Genomic DNA, 20,199 nt, shown 5'->3' on the forward strand with positions numbered 1-20,199 from the left:
GGGCTGGCCTCGGGGAGGCTAAGTTGTCTGAGATGCCCAGGCATCCACAGGGCTGGCCAGGCAGTTGGATGTGAGTGGGAGTCCGTGGCAGAGGTCCAGGAGAGATGAAAGCTGGGGAGCCACCAGCCAAGACAGAAAACCAGGAGGCTGGCTGAGGCCAGCCAGAAATTCAGAAGAGGAGACCTGAGCCCCCCGGCATTCAGCGATAGCACAGAAGAGACAGGCAAGCGGGCTGGAGAAAACTGGGCAGTCAGGGTCCTGGGCGCCTCTTGCAATAGGAGGGCGTGGTTAACAAGAGCCCCACTTACCTGGCAGAGGACGGTCATTACGGACCTTGATCTGGCCAGTTCCAGGGGAGTAACGCGGGGAGGGGCAGCCTGATTGGAAAGGATCGAGAAGAGTGGGAGGAAAATCCGAGGCCGAGAATGTCGGGTCTTTTGAGCCCCTCCGCCAGGAGGGCAAGGGCTCGCAGCGGCCCCAAGGGGCTCCTCGTGAACCCTGGGTGGGACTGGGCTGGCTCCCAGGGAGGCTCAGGTGGGCGGAGAGCTTATAGTTGGGGGTCAGGCAGAGCTGACTTGAACCCTGGGCCCCACTGTCTCAGCCCAGGACTGTCACAGACCTGCACTGCCATGGGACCCACCTGCCCCACCCCAGGGCTCCAGTGGGTGGCCACCTGGTATCGGATCCCACTCGGCCCCACTGATGGTCCAGGGGCAGGCTCCTCACCAGCTGGGCCCACTGGAGGCCTCTGCACAGCCTGGAGCCTGGAAGCAGGGGGCTCTGCCTTCCCAGGTGGACGGCTCTCCTTCACGGCCAAGAACTGAGCCCCAGGGTGGCTGTGGGTCCCATGTGCTGTGCTGCCTGGGAGGCAGGAAAAGCAGGTGATCATGATGTGCCCAGAGAAGCAGAAACGAGAGCGGTGTGGGCACAGCTCCGCACAGCGCCTGGTCGGGCAGGTCTCTGCTGCTTGTGGCCAGCGATCCTGCCCTACGAGCTGCCACAGGGCCTGCTGGGGTTGGGGATCCGCCCGGGGAGGGTGCCCCGAGAGCTCCCTTCCCTTGGGGTGGGCGCAGGACCCCATTTCTGGCTCTCCAGTCCCACCTCCCTGCCCCAGGTGCTCCCAGGGCCTATCTGCTGAAGGCAAGAAAACAAAAACCACAGGACTTTGAAATCATCAAATTTAATCATACAGAAGGAAAACTAATTGGCATATTTAGGACAAACACTTTTCTCTATCCTCACTACCCACTGGACGGTCCTCCTTGGTCCAAAAAACTAAGTCTCAAGACACGTCAGCAGCTACCCCTCCCGGGTCCAACCTTTCATATCCTCCCATATGTTTTAAAAAACCGAATTCAACCCATCCAAGGAAAACGAACCTGAAGACATGAGCATCACAAGCCACGCGGTAATGCGTGACTGGCATCTAGAGTGGCCGATATGTAAGACGTGTGTCTCACGGTTCACTTTGTTCTTCGATAAAAGAATATAAAAATCTTGTTCAACCCAGTGTTAGGTGTATTAAAATAGATCTGTATCGGACAGCACAGTTTCTCCCGGAGTCGTGGGAATGACAGAGGGGACCGTGGCGGTCTGCGGGGTCCCGGCCAGCCTCCTTGCTCTGTGCCTGCTGTGTGCGTGTGTGTGCGGTGATGGGGGCTGCGTGCGCACACGCACACGTGGACTCCATGCAGTTCGGCACCATGTGATATGCAGGGGGTGGGAACCCTATGGCTCCGGGGTGCTTAGCCTGTGTGCTGCGTCCCTCGGGACTGGAGAAGCCGCTGGGGGTGAAGGGCCAGCACGGCCCACGCTGGGACACATGGGCCCCTGCAGGATGGCGTGTGCACCCTCAGCTCTCACCAGCTCAAGGAGACGAAAGGACAGAGGCCCTCCATTCCCAAGGCCAAGCCCTCCACAGGCTATGGCCCTTCCTCCCCCACCCTCACCCCATTTAAAAAAAATCCTCTGGATCTCTCCAGTTTGGCAGCCCCCCGGAGGGGTTCCCCGTTCGTACCTTGCAGCAGAGACTCCTGTAAGCAGGAAAAGAAGTCAGGAAGTGTCCCCCCCTTCACATTGAATATCTTACAATAAAAACGCCATACAAAAATGTCAAGTTATTTTTTGGCATAGTGTCTGTACTGGCAAGAAAGGAGGAACGGAATGCTTCATCGGCTCTTTGAAAGGAGAAATAAAAGGCTTCAGTCCTAAGTTGAATGATTCAACCCCAAATAGAAAACCTGCCAAATGACTCCCCCCCGCATGGCTGCAGCTCCGCCTTGCCCAAGAACTCCACGAGAACAATACATCAATGGCACAGAGAGTCCAGAAAGATCGGCCGCTGGAAGGTGGGGCACCGCGGGGCCGCTCCAAAGACACAGGGGCAGACGGAAGCCAGGCAGGGGGACAGAACGGCGCCCCTTGGGAGCGTGCAGCATGGAGCTGCTTTCAAGGTAAACATTTCTGATTCTTAATGCTAATAATACTGACAGGCAGGGGCCGGGGGTTGTGGGAAGGCGCCGGGTGCACCCCAGGCCCAGGCCAGCCCCAGTGGGCCCCTGCAAGGGAGGCCCTCGGGGTCCTACCTAGATTGCTATCCACTTCTTGTCCAACTACCTCTACGCTCAGCTATGTGTCAGGGTCTCGATGCCCCTCCCGCAGGGCACTAGCAGCCCTGCCCAGTCTTCTGGCCCCTCCACACCTCTGCCCTTCCCTCTCCGCGGGGCAGCTGAGGCCATGGAGACAGCTGTGCCTAGAAGCTGGAGGCCTGGGCAGCCCCCCAACCCCTGGGGCTGTGTTCCCGGACCCCTCACACCCCACGGGCTTCCTGGTGTCCCGTCTGAACAGAAGGGTGCGGGCAGGGCTCCATACCCGCCCGTCCCAGCTCTAGGACTCCCACCCAGCGCCTTCCCCCATTGTCCTTTGTCTCTCTCTGTCTGGTTTTATTTTTGTTTGAAATTCATAGTGTTTATGGATTAAGGCTGACAGAACCCTCAGGTCTTGTGAGCAGGGTCCCAGTAACTTTCCGTGGCTGTGAAGATGGGTCTCTCGGGGTCAGTTGTGCCCCTGAGGGTGCTGGAGGGCAGAGTGTATGGCTGCTGCCGAGGGCTTGGTCCAGGGCCCGGCCAGCCGCGGGGCGGGGCTGGTGGTCGTCATGGTGACCTGGAGCATCTGTTCACCCCGAATCAGTCTCAGGAGGGCCCGCAGGCGGTCCAAGGACGACTGGGTGCCCCTCTGTCGGGCCAGCAGGTTCGTCTTCAGGTCCAGGCATTTCTGTTGGCGGGGAGGGAATCAGAGAGAAGGGTCTCAGAATTCCACAGTGCAGGCGGCCACCTCACCGGCCCTCTCTCCTAAAGAACTTCCCTTTCCTTGAAGAGGCCCGAAAGAAACCAGGCAGAGGGGCCTCACAAAAACCAGGCAGCAGTGAAAAATGGAATTCAATGGCAGTTCAGACACACAGGAGAAGTTTGTTTTAGAATTTAGGCCTAGGAAGGCTCCTGCTGCTCTGCAGGGGTGTGGGAACCCGGCTGACCGCACCTACCGCTCCTACTGGAGGAAGCTCACAGCTGGAGAAGACAGCGCTTCGCGTGGCCGGCTGGCTCTGCGCTCTTTGTCCTGCCTGCTGCGTGCTTCTCTTTATCTAGCCTTTATATGTATCATGGCGATTCAGTGAAGGGCTAAGGCCTGATGCCTCGAGTTAAAGCTCGTTATTACTCAGACAAATCACTAGCTCCCTGAGACGGGGCCCCAAACTCTAAGACATGAATCAGCACAGAGTCTCTTCATAGGTTTATTGAGAGGATTAAATGAGATACTACATCCGGAGAGTTTTACTAGGGCCTGGCACTGCTTTTACCACTGTTAATCACCCCCTACCCCATCACGGTTACCACTGCCACCCCCAGCACCACCATCACTACTATCTTGTTTATCACCGCCCCACGGGAGTGGTAATTGTATTCACTTTACACTAGAGGAAACAGGTTCAGAGACGGCCTTGCCAAAGCCGATGCGCGGGGAAGGGGCACAGCGAGATGCGCAGTCACTCTTTGCCCAGTGAGTCTCAGAGCTCTATCCCCGCCTACTGGCTGAGTGACCATGGCGAGTCTGTCTTCTTCTGGGGCCTCAGTGGCGGGACAGCGAAGCTCGGGACTCCCACCCTGCGCTCTAAGGGCAGCACCACCCCCCCCGCCACGCACCTTCACCGCTGAGGCCAGGCGCCGGTCCCGCTCCTCCAGCCGCTGGCACTCACCCTGCAGCTCGCTGCCTCTCTGCAGCAGCTTCTGTTTCTCCTCTTCTTTGACTAGGAGAGAGGAAGCCAGGCCCCACTGAGCAGGGCAGGCAAGCAGTGGCTGGGCCGTGCCCGGGCAGGGGAGGCAGCGAGAATGTCAGGTCTGACCCTACAGGCCATTCGGCCTTGTTCTCCAGTGGGACCAAGTGCAGGGGCTGCTCACAGCTCTGGCCTGAACAGCCTCTGATGGGCCCAGAGGTCTGGGGCGGGGCTGGCGGGAGGGTAGCAGCTGCCCCAAGGGTGTCTTACCTGTCTTGTGGGTGACGTAGGAGTGCACAATGGCCAGCATCCCGGTCCAGGGCACACTGTCGTCTTTCTTTAAGGCCTGGGGGGCAGATGGGGAAATGAGCAAGCAGGTGGGCAGGGGGACCTGCCACGGCCTGGCTGCGCAATCCTGGGGAAGACGCACGCTCCCTGACCTGCAGCTTCCTCAGCTGTGACTGGGGAATGGGGTCACACCTCACAGACAGTGCAACACGAACAGCAGCTCTGTGAGGGCGTGAACCTGCTCATCACCAAGGCCCCACGCAGTGCCTAGCATGGAGGGGGCACCAGTTCTTGAAGGAAGGAAGCCATGCACAGCCACTTGTTCTCTCCCACGTCCTGGGGACCCGAGAGCAGCCCTGGGCAGGCCAGGCCAGCCGGGGAACCCAGTGAGGGCCCGCCATTGGGTTCAAGTGGGGAACAGAACCTTGTTCTCTCTCCGGACCCGCACAAAGAGCTGTGACCCCCAGGCAGTCACATGCAGGGACCAGCAGCCCCCAGAGAGGACACAGCCCGACCGCGACACATGCCCCACCCTACCCCCCTCTCCCTAGATCTCCCCAAAGCCCAGGATGAGGGGCACTCAAGAGAGTTAGTGTTTTTTTGAGGTAAAGGCAACTCCCCTGTGATTTAACGAATAATACATTCTGTAGCAAAGGAGCTTTGCCACATCCCGTACCCATTGCCCACAGGAAGTATTTCCTCTCAGGTCTTTTATTCTGCATACAGTTCTCTCAGATAGCAGATGATCAAACTAGAAGAGGCTGTAAAGCCTGTTTTTAATTTTTCAAAGTTAATTTCATACAGTGAACAAGTCCCAAAGAATTGCAAAATCTTTGTAAAAAATCATTTTCAATGGCCACATAACATCTATCTTTTCCTTTCTGTAAATAAAGTGTGAGGGGCTATTTTGCATACAGGATTTTACCTGTCTTGGAATTATTTCCTTAGGCTAGGAGAGAGGAAGCCAGGCCCCACCGAGAAGGGCAGGCAAACAGTGGCTGGGCCGTGCCTGGCCAGGTCTGACCCTACAGGCCATTCTCCAAAGCAAGATTCCGGGTTTAAAAGGTACACACGTTTTTAAGGCTCCTGATAAAATAATGCAGCATGTAAGAGGGCCTGCCTCACCTCATCATCACCGGGAGTGTTACCATTTTTTGCTAATTTGACAAGTTTTCATTTATGTGTCATCATCATGCCATCATTATGAAACTACATATGTTAAGTGGCACTATTTTCATGGTTTGAGTAGCTTGTCCAATTCCATGTAGGGGGGAACCTGGGGCTCAGAGATGGAGTCACTAAGTGAGAGAGCCACAGAGGGGCACCTCTATTCAGTCTTCACCAGGTGCCTCACAGGCCATGTCAGAGATGGCTATGACGGGGTGCTACAAGCACCTAGAAGCCAGGGACACTGCTAAAATGCTGCAGCGCACAGGACAGCCCCATACCGGACTATCCAGGCCCAAACAGCAACTGTGCCAAGGCTGGGAGAGCCGGTCCCATACCCAGCCCCTTGTCTCAGCCCCCTCTGCCCTCCCTCCCTCAGAGGCACAGGGTTGGAGTAGCCTTGGGTGTGTGGGCGAGGGCCCTGGTGCAAGGTGAAGGCAGGGCGCCCCCCAGATAACCCAGCCCCCCCACCTTCTGCTGGCACTTGGGGCACACCCACACGCCCTTGGGCGCTGCCTTGAGCGGCGGGTCCAGGCAGCTGAGGTGGTAGGCCCCCGGGCAAGTGCCGCAGGGCTGCAGATCGGCCCCAAGCTTGCAGGCGGCGCAGCGCTCATCGTGGCTGATCTCATTCTGGAAGAGAAGGGAGGCGAGGGCGTGGGTCAGCCGGGCCCGGAGCGGGGCTGGGGGCCCCCAGGCAGGGGCCACCCTGACCTACTTGTGACCCTGCTTCCGCCAGTGTTTCTCAGCAGTTCTGGGAGAGACAGAGATCAGCCTCGGAGGGTGACAAGTGTGGGGACAGCCCTGGGAACAGGAGGAGCAGCTGCCTGACACACAGGCTTCTAGGGCACCGCTGAAGCCACTCACTAGGGGACAGGGCCACCGAGCATTAGAGTCAGGCTCAGTGTGGCTCTGAAAGCCTGACTCTCCCCAGCTGAGACCAGACTCCACATGTGAGTGTCAGAGCAGAGACCCCGCCGTGGCTTAGGAACGCACTGTACTGGGGGCCCACACCCCGGGGGGCAGGGCCCTGGCCATCTCACAGGGCTTCCACGCCCACACTCCTCACGGGTAAGGTGCCCCAGGGAGGGTGGCCGGGGCCTAGGACCTGGATGCACCTCCCACGGTTCCCTTCAGTCCTCTCGACAGCACCTCAGTCTAACCTGCCATCTCCACCATCCAGGGTGGGTTACTGTATTTTCTGTTTCCCCATCTGTAAAGTGGGCTGATGGTACCTGCCCCCACAGGTTGTGGGGGAATCAACAGGAAAAGGCACACAACTTCCCCTTAAAAGGAACTTCAAACGTCCCTTCTGCAGTCACCCTCATTTGGTTGTTCAGCCTCTACTTACACACCTCCAGGGACAGGGAGCTCAATACCTCCCAGCCAGCATGCTGCATGGCAGGAGCCCTGAGGAAGTAAGCAGCTTAACCCCGTGCTTCCTGTGACCTGCAAAATCTGAGTGCATTTCCCCCACCTGCCAGAAACCCTTCTCCCTGCAAGTGACAGCTGGTCCCTATGTGCTGGTAGCATCTCCGACTTCAGGGCTGGAAGAGAGCAGAGCGCCATCACCTGGGACGACGCATGCCGTAAGGACACTGGACCCAGAGCCGGCCCAGAAGGAGAGGGCATCAGACTGACACGAGGCCTCAAGGACCCTGTGTTCCCCTCTAGTGTTAGTGCAAAAGCCCAGGGGGTGAGCCACTTGCCTGGGTCCTACAGTGAGCTGGAGGCAGGGCGAGGACAGCATCTGAGGGACTCAGGCGTGAGGGGTCTCCTGCCCCAGGCCCACAGTGGCTGGGCACAGGGTGGCTGTGGACACACACGGCTCAGGCCCACCACCACCAATCTGTGACCCTGCGGTTACTGTGGCTGCCAACATGGTGTCACTGGAGTTTATACCCATCACCTGCTGCTTCTCAGTGGCTTGACCATTACAGGCATGGAGGGACTGGAAAATTCTTTTAGAATTAGATCTGAAACTTAGTAAGGAAAAACCTTGAATAAATTCTAAGGCCATGCCTGCAAACGAGGTCATGACCAGCCCATCTCTCGGGAGGCAGAGGACGTGGTGTGTGCATGGGGTTTTGGGGTCTCGTAGGGTCACAGAAATGTGGGCATGTGGGGCGAGACCCTGGGGATCACCAAGTCTAATCCTTTGTGAGGTGCGCAGTGAGGACCAGAGGGGTCCAGTGCCACCTGACATCGCAAAGTGATGCTGGGCAGAGCCAGGTAGAGCCCGGCTGGCACGTGTCCAGGCCTCTGGCTCCCGGGGTCCCTGTGTCCTCAGTATTTGGCAAGGAGGGCTCATGCTTGAACCCGTGGTCTGAGCCCTGTGGTGACGCCTGGTGGGCAGGCAGGAACATGACCTGGGTATCATGCAAAGATCTCTGCACAGATGGAGCTCAAAGGCCTCTGCTCCTCTGGGGCAACAGGGCCCTGGGGCCCTCCCCACCCAGGTGTGAAGATTAGGGGACACGTACCTTCCAGCAGGGGTCCTCATTGGCTAGCACAGGGAAGAAGGGCGGAGAACATGTTAGAGGGCATCGGAGGAGCACCAGTCAGGACTGGAGGACACGAGGCCCAGGACTGCAGGGGCTCTGCCCCAGGGCACCATGGGAGTATCACGAGGCCCAGTGACAGCTGGCTGTCCCCCAGGGCACGATGGGAGTAAGGGTCTCTGCCCTGGTCATGGCCCGGACCCACCAGGGGACAGGTCCAGCAATGGGGCAAGGCTGGCGGAGGAGGCAGGGGCCTGTGCATCCTAGGATGGAGGCCCTGAGCCAGAGCTGGCAAGCCCTGTGTTGTGTGGAAGGAGCCTGCAGCTGGGGGAGGGCCTGGCTACGGCCACACTGGGAGTCAGAGGCCCGGCTGGGCTGTGAATCCAGGCCCCCCGCATCTAGCCCGGCCTCTCTCGCTGCCCAGGGCCAGCACGTGAGGTCTGTGAGGTGTGGGCCGATACGCCAGCCCAGCCCGGGGGTGTCTGTTGCCTGTGTGGAGGACGAGGAGGAAGGGCCTGCCCAGGACTGTGTGTAGCAGGTAAGGCCCAGGCTGGGCCTCAGGGCAGGGGCCATGCCAGCCACACCCGGGCCCCCGGTGTAGTGAGGGCTGCAGAAAGAGGCACCGATGGCAGGGAGGCCCTGCCCTGTCCTCCGTCGGCCCGGGGTGAGCGGCGCCTGCCACAGTGGCACTTCACCATGTGGCCTGGGCCTTTGCTTGGGTTCACACCTGGGGAGGGACGGGGGCGGCAGCCTGAAGCCCTGGTCTGGGCCTTGGGCATGACCCCGGCCTGCTCTCCTGCTCAGGGCCCCAGCTTCCCCACCCTTCAGGTGGGAGCATGTTCCACCAGCCTCCTCCCCAACGGAAACATGAGGACAGAGGCAGCGTGGCACGGGGGGCCCGGAGAGCTGTAACACGCTGCCCACCAGAAAGCAGCCTGTCCCTACTGCGGGCGGGGCAGGCCAGGTACTCAGACCCCTTGCTCCGGAGCAGGATGAGGCCAGGCCAGCAGCCTCAGGCCAGGAGTGCAGGGCCACCAAGCCGACTTGGCCCCTGGCCCCACAGAGGCCCTGGCAGAACCCCGGGCTCCGCGGCACTTACCTCTTGCTGTGAGGAACAGGGGGGTGTTGAGATAGTTGGATGCCAGCCGTTTCCTCTGCAGGGGACAGGAAACAAAACCAACCCACTGGTGTGGAGCCCTCCTGGGCTACATGGCCTCTGCCCAGGAGTCACCGGGACAGGCTCCCCACCCAGGGCTCCAGACTGGGCGAGGACACCCCTGGCCCGAGGCAGACACGGGAACAGATACGGGGTTCACGGGAGCAGGGGAGAGGTGGGCCAGCCGTTCGGGAGGCGGTGGAGTCCTCCCTGATCCCCGCGGGCACATCAGTCTCACTAGGAAGGACACGTTAGGGATCCCAGGTGAGGGCGTCATGTAGGGATGTAGGTTCTGGTACATTCCGAAAGGCGGCTTTAGAACCACAGGCCACATCTTGGTTCAAGGAGGCCTTGGCTGTAGCAGAAACAGTGCCAGCGTGTGTGACTGGCTTTAGACCCATCTCTCCCAACGTGGTCGGGCTATGTATGTGTCAGGGCTCAAAGGTCACAGGACTTTGAGTGGCTCTTGATTTTCTGACCCTCTGACCCTGACCGCAGATGGGGACTGGGTGTGGCTTTGTCCACAGACTAGTGGGTGGTCTGTTTCACCAGTGAGCGCTGTGAAGGGAACAGGCCCTTGCACAGAGAATACACGGTTTCCTTGGGTGGAGGTGGACAGACTCTGTGATGACATTCTCACAAAAGGGGCAGAGTGCCTGGGGCGCCCTGTCTCAGGGACATGCTTGCTGAGAAAATTGGGGAGAAAGTGAACGGGGACAAAAAATGCACACTTGGGGCGTGTTCAGGAGCAGGAACAGCAGGATACAGGGAAGGGAAGGTGGGCTGGCTGCGCAGCTGGGAGACGCAGCAGGTGGGCTCTCCCGACGGGGCAGCCGGGGGCTGGCGCCGGCCACGGCTCCATGGGCAAGCCCCCCCTCCCGGCGGAGTACCAGTTCACCAGTGCAGACTGACCAGCCCCCCGGGGCTGAGGAGGGTCTTTTCGCGATCCCCTCCGCCTGCAGCAGGGCCTCACCTCTGCCTCCAGGAGGCCGCTGTAGGTGGGGTTGGCTGTGCTTCTTCTCTTCCGCTCTTGGCGCTTGCTCTGGATTTCTAGAAAGGCACAGATGCAGGGGCTACTGGACCCTTCCCGCCCGGAACCCTAAAGCCTTCCTCTGCCAGCCCTGGGCACCACCGTCCCCTCCTGCCACACAGCCTCCGCCTGCCCGGCACCCACGCCCCGGAGTGGCCCTGGGTGGGCTGCGGCTTCCAGGACCTGCTCCTTCTGGGGCAGGACAGATCTGAGATCTGTGGGCCTCGGACTGAAGGGCTCACTGGCGGAAGGGTGGCGGGTATCCAGAATCCAGACACCCATGGGGTCCCCTGGGTGCCATCATTCAGCCCAGGGCTGTCTCTCGTGGGACCCCTGGGACAACGGATGCCTAGTGACCAGACGCTGGCCCGGCTGAGCTGCGGAGAGGCGAGGCCCCTGGGGAGCCCAGGCAGCCTCTCGCCCACAGGACGCCACAAACCCAAATGTTTTCGTTCTTCCTTTCGCTTTGACTGCCTGATGGAACCCGGGAGGATCTCTGCGTGTAGCTGTTTGGTCATTTTTTTTTTTAATCTCTGTCTCTTGGACCTGATTTTTCCTTTTAAGCCTTTTCAATATTATTCACGTTTCCTGTAAAGCACCCAGGACCCCCCCACACCCCGTGGAAGAAGATAGGGTCCAAATAAATATTCAGGGTACCATGGGCAGGGGGGAGAGTTTTCCAAATGACTATAAGAAGTGTAGTAACCAACACAAATATACTAGTAGCAAGGCACTTTTATCTCAGTCCTCACAACCCTGAAAAGTTTAGAGGCACAGTTTTCCTTGTGTTGTAGATGAGGAGACAGAGGTTCAGAGTGGGGACGGAGTTCCAAGCAGCATGAACAGGACTTGAACACAGGACTCCTGACATGACCTGGAGGGCCAGCCCCCCACCCACTGCTGCCTCCATTGCTTCAAAGTTGGAGCATAAACAGCTCTCGGAGGCAGCCAAGCGCAGCAAGTTCGAGGAGGAGTGTTCCATCCCATGGGAAGTTCAGAGAACACAGTCCATCCCCCTGCCCTGCAGAAGCGGTGTGCAGGCACGACTTCCTCCCCAGGGCCAGGCCACGGAGCCCAGGGTCTGGACGGTGGGGCCATGTCCCTGTCCCTCGCCACCCACATCTATGCCCCGGCTGCCAACAGACAGCAAGTGGGAGCCAAGCAATGAAAAGGTGGGAAGGCCTGGGCCCACCTCCCGGGCGTGTTTGCTCAGCCCTGCAGGGGAAGGCTTGGCCCTGAGGAGCTGTGCGACCCCACCAGGTCCCTCCCCTTCCCTGGGCTTCAGTCACTCACCTGCTTGGACTGAGAGGACCTCCGCCCTAAAGACCCCAGTGCCTGGGGCACATGGTATTCAGTCCACTCCTTTCCTTTCCTCCATTTTAAGAAGGAAAACAAACTAGCCTTCCTTCCCAAATCCAGATTTAGCTGGGTAGGCACTTTCACTTTACAAAACGTCTTTAGCAGGTGATGTCGGAGTTGTGGAAAATACTCAAGTTGGGAGCCAGGGGACCTGGATTCCAGCCTGGGCCTGATACTGACTGGCTGAGTGACCTTGGGCAAGTGAATCAACCTTTCTGGCCTCGGCCTCCCCACAAGGGCAACAAGAGCCTCGGTTTCCAAGCTTTCCAGGCCCTAAGATTCTGTGACAGTGTTCACAACTCATTTGTAATTGCTCTTATCAGTAAAGTCAAACAGCCCCTGTACAGTCACGCAGCCCAGTCTGCTCAAACAAAGTAACGCTCTGATTTCGACTGACGTGTGTGTGATGTAAGCCCATGGCCAGTTCAGTAGCAGGGGAGGCGGTGCTAACACCTGTGCTATGCTTAGCCGGGCACCGGGCACGCCTCCTGGTTCTTTACAACAATCCCATGAGGAAGGTTTGGTTCTAATCCCGTTTTACAGGTGAAGAAACCGAGGCACAGAGAAGCTAAAGGACTTGCCCACGTTCCAGCCTCCACCTGCTACTCACCACTCACTGTCTCCAATCGCAGGGTGGGGAACCACACAGTCCCTCATGGTCCCTCCAGTGAAAACAAGAAAGCGTCACCACGGGCTTTGAGTAGATGGTGCCGGGGAGGGCTGGGAGCTGGCACTTGGGGTGGGCCTCCCAGAGGGTGGCTTGCCCGTGGGCACCGTCTGACAGGGCATCCTGCGACCAGCTGCTTCTGTGTGACGCCAGGTCTGCACCCAGCGCTGCCCAAGACCAGGCCTCCCGCGTCACCCCACGTGAGTGACCTCACCTTCCAAGTGTTCCGTTGTCACCAGGCCCAGCGCCACCATGAAGGCGATTTTCTGAGGGAAGGAGACAGAAGGGTTACACGGCCCTCCAGTCACTCGTTCACTCCGCAGATGTGCCGAGCACCCGCAGGGCTTGCCCACCTCACGTGGATGTCCTCAGTTTTCACCTCGTATCCTTTCTCTGTCCGAGACCCCATCGGGGTCCCACGTGACAGTCAGCCCTCATGTCCCCTTGGCTCCCCTGGCCGGGGCAGTTTCTCACCTCCCTTGGTTTTGATGAGCATGGCAGCTGAGGAGGGCAGGTCGGTGTTTGGTGGGGTGCCTTGGGGTCTGTCTGGCGTTTCTCATTAGACTGAGGAAGCCACCAGAGGTGAAGGGCCCTCCCACCCGTCACGTCAGGGATACATGCACATGCTGCCAACGTGATTCATCACATCGAGGCTGCCCTTGACCGCCAGCCGAGGGGAGTCTGGGGGGTTCTCCCTCCCCATCCCCCTGTCCTCTTTGGGAGGACCGGCCCCGTGCCACGCACACCGCGGGAGCTGGAAATGCTGCTCCACCGGGGACCAGGCAGACTAAAAAGATTTCCATGTAATAGAATTTATTTTTTTATTTTTTACTTTTTTTGCAGTGTTTGGACCTTTGAATCTTAGCTGGAGATTCAGGTTATACAGCAAAAAAAAAATCACATGATTCTGAGCCTGCAGCCTAGGTTTTACTCCCATACCTATAGTTTTACTTTTTACATTTACATTTTGACCCACTTGGAATTTATCCAGGTGTATATGGTTATGAAGTACAGATTCATTTTATTCCATATGGCTACTTGTTTGTTCCAGGACTGTTTATTAAAAATTCAAACTTTCCACTTTTCATTGATCTAAGGAGCCACTTTACTCATATACCAAATTATCATGTATATTTATATGCCTTTTGTTCTGTTCCTTAAATCTGCTCACCCATGGGTGCCATATTTCAAAGCACTAATTATCTCTGTTCATCCTGTCCAGTAAGTTTTTTTACTCCAGCCAATCACCATGGTTTTCACTACCAGATTTTCAAAAAAAATTTATATTCATCTGATCTTGTTTTCATGACTTTTTTCTTCATTAGTCCATATTTATTTCAAGAGGATATTATTCCTTTTTTTTTAACCCCTTTGAGTATCCTAAAATCCTAAACATACTTATTTAAAAGTCATTGCTAGCGTATTCCACAAAATCAACTTCATCTTGAATAAATTCATGTTCCAAATGTCGCTTCTGATTGCCATCCTTAGCATCAGATCGCTTCACGTATTCTAGAATTCTGTCTACAGACTAATTTTGGGCACAACCTCCTTTCTATTTTGTTGTTTGGTTCTCTTCCCTCCTGGTCACCCTCACCCGATTCTGAGCCGGGGGCCCAGGGGCCTGGGCAGGAGTCCTGCTCACTGCCTGTTTCTGGAGGCAGCCATGCACAGCTGTGCCTCTACTGTCTCTTCCTCCGTCTTATCTGCTGTTGCTGTGGCTTTGCGGCAGAGGGCTACGTCCCCCAGCCATCCTGGGGCAGGGGGCGCGGGGTGCTTTGATGGATTTCAAGAAGTGGGGGTGACTTGGCTATTTCTGAGTCTTAGTAAGATTCTTCTAGCTTCAGGGCGAATAGACAGGGAGGAAGCCGCCCAGGGGCAAGGGGCCAGGAGCCTGAGATGTGGGGCAGTAATGGGGGCTGTGGAGACAGGGATGGTGTGGAGACAGGGATGGCGTGGAGGCAAGGGGCAACGCTGTGCACAGCCTTCACCAGAGAGGGGGCCAGGCCTGGGGCTGCAGCTGGGCTCAGATGGGGCTGGGACCCCTGCTCTGGCTGCCCCCTGCAGGGCACACACTGATCTGAAGGTGGCCAGTCTCTGTCAGATGCTACCCAAAGCCAGGAGGATGGCACAGGAAAGTCCTCAGCCCTGTCCTAGAAAAGGCAGGGGGCCTGGGGACAGGGAGAAGCAGGCGGAGCCTCGGAGGTCTCCTGGGGCACTGGTACACGCCATGCCCCTGCCTGCTGCACTTCCTGTGCCATTTATGCACAACCCCAAGGCTGGCCCGCCAATGCTGGCGGCTGCATGAGGCCCCAGCTGCAGGCGTGCAGGGCTTGCTGGCGTGGGACGCTCACCAGCCACCTCCCCAGAAGCCACCAATGAGTGTTTCTTTACAAAAAGTCTGTTCCCCAACCTGGTGACCCAGGGGCTCCCAGCTGGCTCACGTGGTGGAGTTTCCAGGGCAGCTGTTGCTCTGCTTCAAGTGTTTTTAACTTAGGTGCTTCATGGACAGGCTCAAGGGCTGCCACAAAGCCCCATGCCTGCGCGGCACAAATGCACCCGGCCCTCTCTCAAAAGAAACTTCAATAAGGATTTTTACACCAGGATGTGTTGTAATTGCAAGTTCTATTTAAGTCATTACACGTATTTACACTGATTATGTAGTTAGATGTAATTATACTAATTGTATAAATGCACAATAATTGACTAGGATACACTTTGAGAGAACAAAGAGAATCCACCCAGAAAAACTTCCCCCATGTTAAGGGTGCAGCAAAACCCCATGGGAGGGCAGAGGGTTGCTCAGGGGGCTCTGGGCCTCACCAAGCAAACAGTTGGTGCTCACATTTCTGCCACTGAATGGAACTGATTGCTTCTCGAGGTAAAACTGGGCCTGGGGCCACAGAGGACACCTTGTTCCATCCCAGCCTAGGTGAATGGTCCACCCTGTGAATCCCCAACAGGCCCTTTGGACATGTCAAAGGACAATAATCAAATCACTCCTGCCCAAGGATATTCCATGGCTCCCTACTACCCAAGGAATAAAGTTTCACCTTGGCAGCTTGCATGCAGATGCCCCAGGATCAGGCTCCAACATCTCTTCTTAACCCGTGTCTAGGATTTCCCATGCACACACGCTACCTGCAGTCCACAGAGACCTGGTCTTCCCTGGGCATGCTGAGTCCTTTCTCACTTCCCTGCGACTGCCTAGGTAGTGCCCAGCACCTGGCGTGCCATCCCTCCCGCCTCCTGCCCCTCTATTGAAACTCTGCCTGTCCCTTGGGTTCCTGCTCATCTTGCCCTTCTTCTGCAAACTCTCCCTGGCTCTCTAGCTCTGAATTTAATTATCTGATGACACCTGACATGTTTAACCCAAGTTCAAGTCCAGTGGCCTTGCCTGTCTCTGCCAATAGGAGTGCATCTCCCCAGGGCCAGGGCTCCGTCTGCCCCATTGTGGTGTCCCCATCTCAGCACAGAGCTGTCCTGGAGCAAATGCCAAGACATGTTTGGTGACTAAATGAGTGGATGAAAGATGGACTTCTTTTGATAATGAGAGCATGCTGATAAACAGAATCACAAGCAGCTGTAGGAGCCCACAGGGGTCTCTTCTGCCCACTGGGGCAGGGTGGTCTGGGAAGCCTGCCTGGAGGAGAGGATGTCTGAGGTGAATCTTGTAGGCTAAGTGAGGGCCCAGAGGGAGAGAAAAGGGGGCCAGGCCAGGGCAGGTGCATGAAAAAAGGCCCAGAAGGTTGACTTTGGCCCAGGATGGCTGAGCATCCCTGCAGCTAACACAAGGACAGTCACTGTCACTTACTGAAGCCAAAAGTTAACAAAGAACGGCCTTAGATTAGCTGCCCCCTCATACACTTCCATTAGTGCCGGTGGCTGCGTGAAAGCCACGCTCTAGGAGGGTGTGGCAGAGCACGTTTATCCCTCCTTCATGTGGCGGTGGAGGGTGGCACTACATGTGACTTCTGGAGAGTTCTACAGGCACCTTCAGGAGACGTGTGCATCTACCATGCCAGCCCTGGCCAGGATCTGATTTTCCAAGGCATCCAGGCTCTCGCTCTGCTGCCTTCAGGTGTTAATGTTTGGTCACGGCAGGCGGAAGAGGCAGGGCTGCCCCAGGGCCATGTGCTGCCAAGAAGGCCACACTGAGGGTCCTGAGGACCGGGAGGGGCATGTGGGGGGCTCTGGGGATGGCCCAGCAGCCAGCAGCGCCCCAGGCACTGTTCCGGGCTTGGCCGACTCCTGGAATGCTCCCAGTAACTGCCAGAGGGAAGACCCCACTCCCATCTTACAGATGAGGAACCAGACGTGCTCTCCCGGTCACGCCGCTAGAAGCTGACAGTGCGGATGTAAATCCAGGCAGCCTGGGTCTCAAATCTGTACCAGCCACTGCCCCACACTGCCACTCAGCTGGGCAAACCTGTGGGACACAGCAGAGACCTCAGCTTGTTAGGCGAGTCCCTGCTGGAAAGGGGTGCACAGTGTGGCTGTGCCCTGGGCTTGTCAGACGATCCCCGAGTGAGGCCCGTCCCCACCGCCTGCAGAGCCCCCAGACAGCAGCCCCCAGACCACGGCCACCTACCTCGGGGTCCTCCTGGCGCAGGGGCGGGTCTTCCTTCCTCTCGGTGGCCTGAGCTCCCTGAGATGGCTCCTCCGTGGGTGGCCTTGACTCCGCCGTGCTCTCGGGCTGCGTCTGCACTTGCGGCTGAATGATGATGACCTGGAATGTGCAGTGGATCGGGGAGGGGTTGGCAGGGGGCAGGGAGGGAGGCCTAAAGGAAGGGAGAGCTGGGACGGCCTTGGGAAGGCTGGATCTGCAGAGCCAGGGGCCACATGCAGGACCACGGAGAAATGAGGAGCCTGCACTGAGCACCCAGACCATGGGGGCTGCACCCAAGGTGAACACCTCCTCACAGCCTTGCAGGCCGAGAGAAGCGTCTACATGAGAAATGGGACTGGTTTAGGAGCCAGGAGGGCCTGGGGTCAATCCAGCTGTGTGGCCTCTGAGAGATCACTTTACCTCTCCAAGCCTCAGTTTCCAAGAAATACCTACCTGCAGAGAGGGTGTGAAGATTTGAGCAGCAAAGACTCAAGAGAGGTGGGTTTCTTTAACCCAGCTCAAATGCAGGTGGCCGGAGGCCTAGAGGGCTCGACTTGCTCTCCGCCTGAGGCCATCAGGTTAGGGGACAGAGGAGCTGGGCTGCTTCCCAGGCCTGTCCAGCTGCACTCCCCAGCCAGCCCACCCCCCACCCTGCCCCTTGGGCCCCCAGCCACTGCATCTGAGGCTCTCAGACCTGGCCTGGTGGTGGGGGAGGGGGGGGCAGGGGCAGGGGCAGGTGGTAATGATGAAGCTAATCTCACTCTGTGGAGCCCTGCGGGGCGGAGGTGGACAGGTGGTCCCCAGACCCCACTCAGCATTGCCCAGGGTGGCCCCACTTCAGCTGACCTTCATCAGGGTGCAGGGTTATCATTCGGTCTGACTGAAGGGTCTGAGCTAAAAGTCTGAAATCTATTTCTGCAGCCCAGTCTCTCCTAGGGCCAGAGTCTCTCCATCTGTGGTTTAACTATTTAATTATTTTGAACTGGGAATTGGGAAAGAATTATTATCTTTCCTGGATCCAGGGAAAGGAATTCACTGGGAGAGCCAGCGTCTGGCCCAAGCTAGGAGTAACCTGAATATGTATTTTTGCCCCTAAGAAGATGTGGTGACTGTCTTTGAATCTGAGGGTCCTAAGCATGAAGGAGGAAACACAGTCCACTTTCCTGGCAGCTTAGGGGAAGGCTCTTTGTTCTTCTTTGTGTCACAATTTTAAAACCCCAGAATTCTCTGGCTGGAAAAAAAATGCCTCTTTTTATATTCATGGGGGGGAAAACCCATTCCCAGCAGAAAAAAGGGCACAGAATATCCTCAAATGAGTCACATAGAAGGGGACAAAATTATTAAAAAGTTATATATAGAAAATATTCAAGCTTAATGATAATAAAAGGGATTTAGCATTCAACAATGAACATCTGTTTGCACCAATTAAATGAGTAAAAAATGTTTAAAATGGCAACACTAAATGCTGGTGATGCTGTAATGAAATGGGTACTCTCATCTACAAGACTGCTAAGCAACCCCTTTGCACCTGGGGTGCACGCTTCCTCACTGGAACTTATAACTGACTGCAGCCTGTGACAGATCTTTAGGGCTTTGAGAATTCCGGGGGATACAATTCATGGGTGAGAACACTCAAAACTATAGTACTCCCAGGAATATACTGTATGCAACAATATACGGTCACATGAAAGTAGAGTGCCGTCATTCAGGCTGGGAAGTAGAAGGGACACTGGCTGTCAAAAGCGAGGGGCTGCCTGGCAGACCCCAGATTAGAAACAGAGGAAAAGAGGGCCACAAAGAGGAAATGGCACCTTCTATACAGCCCCAAAAATCTCAAACAGCCCAATCAACAAGGGGCTTTGAGGGGAACAGGGAAAGGACCTGTTTTAGTTTTAAATCTTGGCAAGAAATCACACATTTTCCATTCAGTACCTGGGATCCAAGACAGTCCTCGACTACCTAACCACCAGCAGAGACCAATCACTAGAACTGGCCTTTTCTCGGCATTTGGCCACACAGTTTATTAGTTAATTAATTATTTCAATGAACTAAGTAAAAACATGCCTTGCCACTGATATTCATTAATTCAGCCACACAACCTTTCAATCACATGTTCACTTGTGCCCCACCATTCACACAGCGACTCATTCGCTTGGTTGCTCATTCACACCCTGTTCATTCATTTGGCCACACTAACTTTCTGCCACCCACTCACTAACTAGCCCTTTGGACACCTGCCTCCTGTGTGTGCGGGCACACCTGGCACCTGCCTGCGGCACACACTCACCTTCTTGTCGGCACTGATGAGGAGGGGCTGGACTTTGATGCTGTCGCTGACCACGGACACAGCGGTGCTGGGGGCGGTGGAGATGATGGCGTAAGCCACCCCGGCACTGCTCAGAGGAGAGGTGAGGGCAGCGGGCTCGGTGAGTGCCTGGGACTGGCTGCTGGGTGTTGGCACATGGCTCACGGTGTTGTTGGCGGTGGGGAGGGCTGGGCTGGGGTTCTTGACACTGACCACGGTGGCCTTCTGGAATGTTGGGGGTTGCTTGGGTGGCCGGTCCCGGCCTGGGGTGACAGGAAGGCTGTCTGGAATCAGAGTCTTTGGCCTAACCTGGGGAGGGAGGCACAGTTACACGGTCAGATGGACACTCACACAGTGGGGCAACAACGGGCATGGTGGAGGGGCGGCCCTGGGCAGAGCCAGAACTCGGGAAGGACAGAGCCTGGGCAGTGAAGTGGCCCGGCTCACTGTAGGTGAGGGGATGGCAGTGGAGAGGCCACCAGATGCACCCACAGCCGCTGGTATCTGACCTTGCACTGACTGGCCATGGGCTCAGGAAGGGCACTCTGGGCCACAGTCCTCCCCTCAACTTAGATGAACCGGGGGCAGACAGAGGAAGGGGTGATGGGAAGGGGCGGAGCATCAGCGTCAGGTGGTGGACCAGGACTTGCCCACAGGAAGCTGCGAAGCAGCAAAGCTCTCCTAACACGACAGGCCAGCGGAGTGCTGTCCATGGGGCGGTGACTGGGAGGGGCTGCTGCTGTGCCCCATGAAAGCCATGGACTGGGAGCCAAGATGTCCAGACGGAATGAGAGTTAAAGCATGTGTAGTGGCTATGAAGTGGCTCAGGCCAGGCTCTAGACGGCTTGTC

The 20,199-nt window shown here is 56.9% G+C and overlaps 1 protein-coding gene across 4 annotated transcripts in view; it reads right to left on the reverse strand.

Annotated features, from left to right (window-relative positions):
- Positions 1 to 1,080: 1,080 nt before the first annotated feature.
- PHF21B (PHD finger protein 21B) overlaps positions 1,081 to 20,199 on the reverse strand; it is an 81,872-nt gene continuing 62,753 nt past the window's right edge. For 2 of the 4 annotated variants that reach the window (XM_073214018.1, XM_073214019.1), the window contains exons 4-13: positions 19,332 to 19,658; positions 17,027 to 17,164; positions 12,650 to 12,701; positions 10,353 to 10,429; positions 9,323 to 9,377; positions 8,206 to 8,228; positions 6,197 to 6,355; positions 4,541 to 4,616; positions 4,200 to 4,303; positions 1,095 to 3,273 (exon numbers count right to left, since the gene is read on the reverse strand). In XM_073214018.1, the coding sequence (XP_073070119.1) occupies positions 3,055 to 3,273; positions 4,200 to 4,303; positions 4,541 to 4,616; positions 6,197 to 6,355; positions 8,206 to 8,228; positions 9,323 to 9,377; positions 10,353 to 10,429; positions 12,650 to 12,701; positions 17,027 to 17,164; positions 19,332 to 19,658 (1,230 nt within the window). In that variant the 3' untranslated portion in view covers positions 1,095 to 3,054. The other 2 variants (XM_073214021.1, XM_073214020.1) reach the window with 2 other exon arrangements.

The sequence above is a fragment of the Manis javanica genome, chromosome 10 (assembly GCF_040802235.1).
Source record: "Manis javanica isolate MJ-LG chromosome 10, MJ_LKY, whole genome shotgun sequence".
In the NCBI taxonomy this organism is placed as follows: Eukaryota; Metazoa; Chordata; class Mammalia; order Pholidota; family Manidae; genus Manis; species Manis javanica.